Raw genomic sequence first — 10,163 nt, 5'->3', positions numbered from 1 at the left:
TCAGATGCAGAGTACAAATGAAAATCAGCGGCAAAACACTTTTAGGTCAGTTGAACTATTGCAATGTGTCAGCATCGTTATGCAATTAAACCTGCTAAATTCAATCAATGTTAATTTAATGTTCCTGCAACTTCCTACGTGATTCACCAAATCTGAAATAATCTTTGTGTTCAGCTTGAGATTGCCTATCATATTTCTCAATTTTTTTAAAGGAAGTGAACCTTTTGAAAAAAAATTGTTGTTCAGTGTTATTTAAAAGGCTAATGTAAAGCTCGGTAAAAGTGTGATGTGCAGGACCGCATATGTTTGCAGAGTCCAAAAGGAATAGAAATCCCACTGCTGTATCATGTGTTAAATTAACTGAGTTGTGACGTTCGGCTGTGGTTTTCACGAAGTGGATAGCAGTAACACAAGGTTCTGCTTAACTATTCTTAATCCCAGTCTGTCGCAACGGAATAAGGACAGCCAGAATGAAACCGGTGCAGTCGTGTCAAGCCCTTGTATTCTTCATTCTTATCAGCTGCGCTACAAACTACTGCACTGCGGAAAATACTAAAGGTAATAGATTCAGATCAAATGGCAATCATAGTGAGATTTTATTTCTGGTAAACGTGTGTTCAGCAAATGAGCTGTTAACAAATATCCTCTTCCACAGAACAGTCACTTCAACGGGTCAATTGAAGTGATCTGTCTAAATATTCTGTCTGAAATGTGCGATGAGGGGAATTATTTTCTTTATCATGAATTATTTTTCCCTGTGTACATCTAAAGTAGGCACAGTGGATCTTCTCATTTTCCGCCCCATAACCGTTCATTCTCGGAAATGCATCAGGTACAGAATCCAGACAAAAATATTTATCTTCCACCCTTTCTTCATGTCTGATTTGTTCTTCCATTTCTGCCTGCCCTTTTACTTCTGTTCTAAGAATTTTGTTTTCACACAGGGGATGTGGGTTTTCAAGCTGACTCGATTCTTAACAGAAACACAATAGGCTGTAGTGATTATAGTCATTATAGTAAAACACCAAAATGCCAGAGGAACTCAGCTGGTTTATTCAGCATCTGGGATCTTTTTGACAAAGGTATATCGCCGACGTTTTGGGCCTGAGCCCTTCTTCAGGGAAAAAAATCAAAAAAGACAGAGAAGCAGGATATCTCAGAAAGTCTCAGAATTCAAACAATGGGGGAGGAATCCAGATCAATAAAAGGTGCAAACTGGATGTGATCAGGGTCCAGGTGGAATTTATGATGCAAAATGAGACAGGGAATGGAGAAACGGGGAGGGGGGTGGGGGGTGGACAGATAAAACAGCTGTGGTCCTCAAGACTTTGAATTCAGGACTTCAACCCAGCAACAGTGAAGGAAGTGGTTTTATATTGAGGGTAGTATATATGAGTTGGAGTGAAACGTCCAAGTGGTGATGTTCACATGCTTTTGTTGCCATTGTCCCTCTAGCTGAGAGGTTGTGGGGTTGGAAGGTGCTCTCTAAGGTCTGAGTTCAAGGTTCCTTTATCATCAACTGCATAAACACACAAAGTTTGTCACCATTTGCTTATCGTAAAGGCACACCAGCCGGGCACCCCCACAATCAAGGGAAAGAGAATCCCTTTAGAGACACTGAGTGTCTGTCGATCCAGCTCTTCCTCAACCTCTGCAGACTCATGGGCACCTGTCCATTCCAGCAGTGATCCTGAGCTCCCGGTCCCGGAACTCTGATACAATCAACACCCAAGACTTTCTGAAAAATAACCCATTTATTCCATTCTGAGGAAAGACCATTGACTGGGAATCCTGTTTCCCTGTCTGGAATATACTACTTTAACAGATTGGGTATTTTAGTACTTTCAATTTCAATTCCAGTTTTCAGTTAGTTGTCCATGTTTCACCTGATTTCATGAGCACTTACCACCGTATGTAGAACAGATCCAAGCAGGCTGGGTGTTAGAAGCAATGTCACTGAGTTTCAACAAGTAATGCTTCAGGGTTATCAGAACACATCACAGGGAAGTTCGGATGCACGGATTGAATGGCTGAAGACCCACATGTTCAATTCTGTCACAGAGTGGGTAAAGTGATGGTCTCAACCTTGCATAATTTTAACATGCCCCTTCGTCCAGGGTGAACACCCAGAGGTGATATATCTTCTCCAATTGATCCACAGTCTAGCAGTTTCCAGATGGAGAGGCGGGAACAGCAGCATCACTAGGATTGGTGTCACCCCCACCCCCCATGGACCTCCTCCCGTACCACACCATACTGAATCCTCAGTAATGTTTTTTGTACTAATGTTACTTGTAAACCATAATCCCCAAATATCACTGATTGTAACGGCAATAGTAGTGAGATAAACAACTAGTAAAATTAAAATTACACCTTTAAATTACAATATCATACACACAACAGCAACAAAATCAACAGCACGTGCTTGTGGCGTGTGTGGACGAAACCACGTCATTGTAATTGGGTGATAATGACAGCTCTGACCGGAGCACATTAGAAGGTTTAAAAAGTAAATGAGCATTGAGTTTTAGCGTTGTAGATGTATTGATACTTGTAAGCTGGGCTTACGAAAAATGTTTTTGTTGTTATAACGAACTACAGGGATATCTTTTATAAAAAATTATAAATTTCTGCTGAAACTCCATATAATTTTTATAGACAGTCATTTTGGTGTCACCCTCTCTGATGGTGTCACCCAGTGTAATCCACCCCCCCCCCCTCACCCCCAGTGATGCCAGTGGGTGGGAAGTTGAAGGTTTCCTTCTCAACCAGCACTGACTGTGGGCTTCCGTGTGCGCTACAATTGACTGTGATTCTGTACCCATTCTCTGTCCTGTGTTCCCTTGCTCACAGAATGCAAGCAAAAGGGAGGAGGATGGATGAATCGAAAATTCCCCATTGTCCAGGTTTTCAACCCGGCTACCAACAAATCCATCGCCACCTTCAACGATTCTTCAGCACAGCACCTGAAAGGTGACGTGACCACGGTGCTGATCCCTTACATCTTCCTTGTGGTGTTCATCATCGGGCTCCCATCCAATGGGCTGGCCCTCTGGATCCTCATCACCAAAACCAAGCAACTTCCCAGCACCTTGCTGCTGATCAACCTGGCCCTGGCTGACCTGTTTGTGATCCTCTTCCTCCCTTGGAGAATTGCCTACCACCTGCTGGGCAACAACTGGCTGTTTGGCGAAGCCTTCTGCCGCATTTCTACTGCCCTCTTCTATGGAAACATACACAGCTCCGTTCTGTTCCTGACCTGTATCAGTGCCGATCGATACCTGGCCATTGTCCACCCCTTCATCTCCAAAGAAATCAGGACCAACACAACTGCCTACTGTGTTTGTGGAGGGGCCTGGCTGCTACTGGTGCTCAGCATGGTGCCACTTTATGCCACCCAACAGTCATATTGGATCGACAACCTCAACATCACTGTGTGCAATGATGGACTGCCAGTTTCGATATTAAAATTTTACCGCCCCTTCTTTATTTGTGAGATCGTGATTGGTTTCATGATACCATGTGCAATCATTGTCTTCTGTTATGTGTCCATCATTTCCACATTAATTCGAAATGACGTGACATATGGCCATGCAATCATGGCCACCGTACTGGTCCTCCTGGTGTTCCTGGTGTGTTTCACTCCCTTCAATGTGACCTTGTTGATCCACATCCAGATGAAAAGCAGCGATATGTACTATTACACCATGATCTGCCTGGTGGTGAGCACCTTCAGTAACTGCATCGACCCATTTATCTACTACTACATCTCTGAGGAGTTCAGGAACAAGTTGAAAAGTCTGATATCCGCCTCCAGAAATGAGACAAGTTCTGGGAAATCAGATCAGAGCATACTTCAGAGCAGCAGTCGCTCGGAGGCCAACCCCCCCTGTGTACGTGTGAATTCCAGCACGCCTGTCGTTTAGCATTCTCACCCACCGACACCTGGACAAATGCGGGAGTTGTGGGACTCAGATGAGAAAAGGCATCATTCTGAGCAGATCATACAAAACACCAGGAACAAGATCTCTGGAAAGTTGCTATGTGATATAAGCAAATTTGTCAGTTAGAACATCCTCCTTTCCAACCATTTTTAACATGCTGTATCTCACTGTTATCATTCAACTCATACATCACCTTAGGTAGTTCACGTGCAAAGATTTAAAAATAATTAATGGCTATAGTTTGTCAGCATAATTAAAGATTTTTATTAATTAAAACCAGACTTTGTAATCATCGATACTGTGTAATAGTCGATCCCCATCCCTATTTTGGTCCAAACATTGCATGTTTTCGCATGACCCATGTAAAAGTCAACCCTCCCTTTCTTTGGTCCTGACAGTCTGCCCATCCAAGCTCCTGTCACCCTATCCGTAGATTCACACCCTAGCCAGCCGCTCCTGTCACCCCAACCACCTGCCCACCTTGAGCTCCCAACACCCTGACTGCAGATTCTTGCCTGAGCCACCTGCACACACTGGAGCTTCCGACACCCCAACCATGGACCCTCAGTCTAGCTGCCTGCTCACCAGAGCCCCGACGCCCCGACTGCAGATTCTCGCCCCAGCCACCCACCAGAGCTCCTGACGTCCCGACCGTGGATCCTCATCCTGACTGCCAGTGGGTGGGAAGTTAAACGTTTCCTTCTCAACCAGCATTGACTGTGGGCTTCCATGTGCTCTACAAATGACTGTGATTCTGTACTCATTCTCTGTCAGTGTTCCCTTGCTCACAGAATGCAGGAAAAGGGAGGAGGATGGATGAATCAAAAATTGAAGGTGTCCTGGCTGGAAGCCTCTTTTCCACTACCACCCTGTCCCAGGAATTAAATGGGAATTTACTGGGTCCAGTGGAAAAGGAACATTGTCTGGACACTGGCATCATTTCACCTCTCCCCCTACTCATATCCAGAGTTTGGTGATGCTGGCGTGCTGATAAAACCAGTGGAAAAGGGATAGCAGAAAATCACCTGTTTCCAGTGGAAGGTAGATCCCCGGGGATGAGTTGCGTTCAGTGAAAAAGCAATTAGTGTCGCAGTGAAGGGTAGCCCAGTGGAAATTGTACAAACAGCTTCCTGTCCCGGGACACCGCAGCCAATTAACTGGGATGCCAGTGGAAAAGGGGCTACAGACTCTCTCCTGGGGCTTAGCCGCCTGCCTATCTGAGCTCCTGAAGTCCCGAACGCAGACTTACCACCCATTCCTGGCCATCCGTACTCCCGCTGCCTTGAACAACGCAGGTACTTGCTGGGATCAAAAGTGAAAGTCGACCCCCCCCTCCAAATTTGACCCGAAAAATTCTATGATTACACGAGTATATATTCCTGTGAATATTCTATCCGACCAGTTCTACTCCACTTCCTTTCCCAGGCCCATCCAATCATCCAAGTCCCTTTTAAAATTACCATTGAATTTCCCTTTGCTCCTTCAAGTACCAAATGATTACTGATCGGAACCTGCTTCCCCCAGCACTCCTGTCACAGTTAACTTCAATGTGCCTTCTCGCTTTTGCAATGAACAACTGTTCTATTTTACGCTAATTACATGCATGACATCTTTTCTGCATGTGCCTAGAATTGATTTTAATGGAAAGAAACAATTTGAAAAATGTTATGCTCTCAGCTGCTCAATAGTGGAGTGTGCTTCAAGTTCTGGTTTCAGTTATTGTCACAGTGAGAGGGGTTTGTGGCATGAGAGAGCCATCAAGCCAACTTGAACAAGCACGCAAGTGTATAAGATAGCAGAGTAAGAGCTTTTCAATGTACCATTAGTTCAGAGCAAGAACAGCATGAGGTCGCTGTTGTGAAGTTGGGAAGAAACTTTCTGTTGGTGCATAATCACTTGCTCTTGAACCTTCACTCCTTTAAGAAAAGCTGCAGAAATTTGTCCATTAGTCACAACTTTAGTAGAAGGGTTTTTATATAAAATTTTAACCCCAATTTTTTCCAATATCTTAAATAAATAATTCCATTCTAATCTATTAAAACCCTTTTCAGCATCTAAAGCTAAAACCAATGCCAATTCTGACTTCTTTTGAGCCATATGAGCAAAGTAAGAGTCTTTAAATAAGTCCCTGATTAAGTTTGTTGTTGAGGAGTCTGATGGTGGAGGGGTAGCAGCTGTTCCTGAACCTGGTGGTGTGAGTCTTGTGGGACCTATATCTCTTCCTGATGGCAGAGGCGAGAACGGAGCTGGGTGGTGTGAATCCTTAATGATTTGCTGTTGCTCTCTGACAGCAGTGCTCCCTGTAGAGGTTCTCGATAGTGGGGAGGGTTTTTGTCTGCGATGTCCTGGGCTGTGTCCATTTCCCGCTTTGCGAACGTCATAGCAGGCTGTGATGCAGCCGGTCAGCCCACTTTCCACCACATGTCTGTAGAAATTTGCCAGGGTTTCTGATGTCGTACCAAACCTCGGCAAACACCCGAGGAAGTCGACGTGCTTAGCTGCATTTTCCAGCTACTGCTGCACCATGCTGTGATCCAAGGAGCTAGGTTGCTTTTGAATGTGCACCAATAGAAATTGTTAAGGGACATGAGGTACCTCTGATCCCTCTGCAAGCTTTTTAAACCTTCTTCGCTGTCTACCACACCTCCAATTTTTGGGTCATTTACAAACTTGCTGATCCAATTTACCACACTATCATCCAGATCATTGATATAGATGACAAGCAACAATGGTCCCAGCACTGATCCCTGAGACCCACCACTAGTCACAGGCCTCCAGTCTGAGAAGCAGTCATCCACCACTACTCTCTGGCTTCTCCCATCCAGCCATTGTCGTATTTAGTTCACTATTTCACCATGAATACTGAGCGTCTGAACCTGCCTGACTAACCTCCCATGTGGGACCTTGTCAAAGGCCTTACTAAAGTCCATGTAGACAACACCCGCAGCCTATCTTTCATCAACTTTCCTGGTAACCTCCTCAAAAAGTTCTATAAGATCAGTTAAACACAACCTACCAGCCACAAAGCCATGTTGACTATCCCCTAATCAGTCCCTTTCTATCCAAATAATTGTATATTCGATCTCTTAGAACACCGTCCAATAATTTACCTACCACTGATGTCAGGCTCACCTGTCTATAATTTCCATGGTTACTTTTGGAGCCTTTTTTAAACAATAGAAAATGTGAGCTACTCTCCAATCCTCCGGCACCTCATCTTTGGCTCAGGGCATTTTAAATATTTCTGCCAGAGTTCCTGCAATTTCTACATTAGCCTCCCTCAAGGTCTGAGGGAATATCCTGTCAAGCCCAAGGGATTTATTCATCCATTTTTTGCAATCGCTTCCTCCTCTTTAATCTGTACAGATTCCATGACCTCACTGCCTGTTTTCCTTACTTCACACGACTCTGTGCCCTTTTCCTAAGTGAATACTGATGAAAGAAAAAACCTCGTCCATCTCCGTGTCTCCAAACAAAGCCGGCCACTCTGATCTTCAAGGGGACCAATTTTGTCCCTTACCATCCTTTTGCTCTTAATGTACCTGTAGAAACCCTTAGGACTTCATGGACTATGTTTTATTTCTCTTGATCTAAAGAGTGACTTTCCAAAATGATAAACATTGAAGGAATTCAGTAGTCTCAGCCAGAGTCAAGATCAATTAGGATTAGTCAAAAAATAATGCTGGAGAAACTCAGCAGGTCAAACAGTGTACTTCATGTAGCAAAGATAAAGGGGCATAACCAACATTTCAGGCTTGAGCCCTTCATCAATGTATCTTTGTCTTTGCTACACTGTTTGACCTGCTGAGTTTCTCCAGCTTTGTCTTTTTACTTCAACCATTTGGGTTAAATGGAAAGATACCCAATTAGCAGAGCAAGCACAAGGGGTTGAAATAAACAAGTTGATCCACTAATCCACAGTTCAAAAAGGTTCAAAATTGATCCACAGCCTGAGCTGAAAACTGTCCACTTCCACCCTGATCCTCTTCTGTGAAGACTCACTGTGCAAATTGCTGACACAACTTTTCGCTGTCAATTGGTTCCCTCTGGTGGTTGATCACGGGATCACAAGAAACAAAACTGCAACTGGCTCTGTGTTATTTCTTGATGAAGGAGGTGAGAAAAATTAAACCATTAAATCATGTGCACAACATTATCAGTCAAAATCTGGTATAAGTCAAAATTTATTTATTTGTTTGAATGGTAGACGTTCAAGATGCCTGGTTCAATTTATTATCTTTGTAATTGTTACAAACCCAGAGGACCTCAAAACCCAGCAGCAATAGAAATTCACCAAGACAAATGGTTACTTAAACAAAAGTTACATTTAATTTACTTTAAACATAAAAAAGGACCAAACTTTAACTTATTACTATTACCTTAACCTAACTTAATCCCCTTCTAATTCTAAGCACATATGTATGTAATGTGTGTGTAAGTTCAGAAATGTTCTTTGATCCAATCTCACTTCTCACTGCTCCAAGTTCACTGGTATCCAGGCAATTCTTTTACTGTGCATAGAATTTAACATTTATGAATTTTCCCCAGGCTCTGGTGGAAACAGTTAAATGTTTACCACTCAGGAAGGATTCAGAGAGAGATTCATTTGCTTGTTGGACACACACACAAATTGATTTACTTCCATCAGTTACTTCAGTGTCTTGCCGAAGAAACTTGCCCCATCAGGGTTTTCCAAATGATAACCTCTTCTTCTGCAGGTCACCAGAGTTCCTTTTTGTTTCCCTTATTTCTGGTGAAACAGTCTAGCCAGCCATTTCCTCTTGTATGGTTCACAAGGGTTTTTTTTTAAACTGCCAGCTTCCCATGTTGCAGAAACCAATTCTCGCTCTCTCTCAGAGAAAACCTGTTTGGTCTCCTCTCTCTCTCTCTGCTGGCAAAACCACATGACATTCTTAGAACAGCAAGCTGCATTCAGACAGACTGCAGCACTGTTCAAAACTGGCTTTCAAAACAATAATCCATTACTCCACAGCATGTCCAATTAACACCTACTTGTGAAGTCCTTCAGCAAAGCAAAGGCACTGGGCCCAGAGTGTCTAGTTTGAGCAGAGCTCTTGCATTTTAAATGAGATCTGTTTTGTGGTGTTTATGTTTGTTTGTTTTATTCACCATGAGAGATGGGATGTGCCAAAATGATCTTGAAACAATTTCAAGTTTACATTTGCACAAACATTTAGTGTGCACAAATGTTTGTCACAGAGAAAAAAAAATGTGCACAACACAAGATTTTAGCGCACACTGACTAATAAAAATGAGAGGGAGCTTTGCCTGTGATGCGTTGGTACTTCTGCTTTTAGCTGTAGTAAACTCGGTGTCTGAACTTCTTCATCTTGCTTCTTGCATTGCCGAAATATTCCTTTCTTTCTGCATCATTATGAGCTGGGCCTTCAAGCTACGTTCCTGATTGTTTTCTGTTGTCAGCTGACTTGTGTCATTAACCAATGACTTGTTCTCTTTCAAAAGATGAATCTCCTCCTCCAAACGTTTGCATCTTGATAAGGCTGAATCCCTTTCCTCAATAACCACATTCATTCCTTCAGCAGTAACTCCTTTCTTCCACTCTCTGGCTTTGTGAATTCTATCCATTCTTGTCAACTTCTCTCTGACCCTTTCTTTTGGTCCCTTTCAAAACTGAACGATCATTAGATTCATTCCCATTTTTCTGAAAATCAGTTTTGTTTCCAAGTGCAAAGTTAAAATCTTTATAGTTACCGTTTGCGTGACTATGTGATATTTCCAAGTCCTTTTGTTCTCTGGAGACTGTTGAACCAGTGTTGTGGCCAAATGCTCCTTTATTCCTTCAGAGCAATTTCCTGAGTTCACCAGTTTTGCACTACGCTGCGAGTTATTTTCATTGACCTCGTCTACGGGAGCCTCTGGGCTACAGAGAAGTTGCTTTCAGATTTGTTCTGTCATTTGCTTTAGTCCTGCCTCAGATTTAGTTTCACAGGAATCGTCACCAGCAGTATTTGGAGCATGATTTTCATTATTTTCACATTGATCTGTTTTCTTTTCTTCAGAAGTGGCTTTCTGATTTACAGTCCTGAACTGCTGTTCCCACAGCTCCTCGTTTCACAATTGAAATCCTGTCGACACTTGTTGCTGACGACTCTCCTCAAGGTCCATTAATCATCCAACCAAACATGGCTTTGACAGGTCCATCTCCCCTGCTCCTCCTTACGTCTAGTGGTTCCAGAG

The 10,163-nt window shown here is 43.2% G+C and overlaps 1 protein-coding gene across 1 annotated transcript; it reads left to right on the top strand.

The window, feature by feature from the left end:
• The first annotated feature begins 270 nt into the window (after positions 1–270).
• LOC138758600 (proteinase-activated receptor 4-like) lies at positions 271–4,220 on the top strand. The gene is made up of 2 exons (XM_069927799.1): positions 271–558; positions 2,854–4,220. Exons 1-2 carry the CDS (start codon positions 471–473, stop codon positions 3,924–3,926), a joined length of 1,161 nt encoding a protein of 386 aa, XP_069783900.1. The 5' UTR covers positions 271–470; the 3' UTR covers positions 3,927–4,220.
• The last annotated feature ends 5,943 nt before the right edge of the window (positions 4,221–10,163 follow it).

Source organism: Narcine bancroftii, chromosome 3, assembly GCF_036971445.1.
Source record: "Narcine bancroftii isolate sNarBan1 chromosome 3, sNarBan1.hap1, whole genome shotgun sequence".
Lineage (NCBI taxonomy): Eukaryota > Metazoa > Chordata > Chondrichthyes > Torpediniformes > Narcinidae > Narcine > Narcine bancroftii.
Note: the sequence above shows the minus strand (reverse complement) of the source record. Positions and strands in the feature narration are given on the sequence as shown.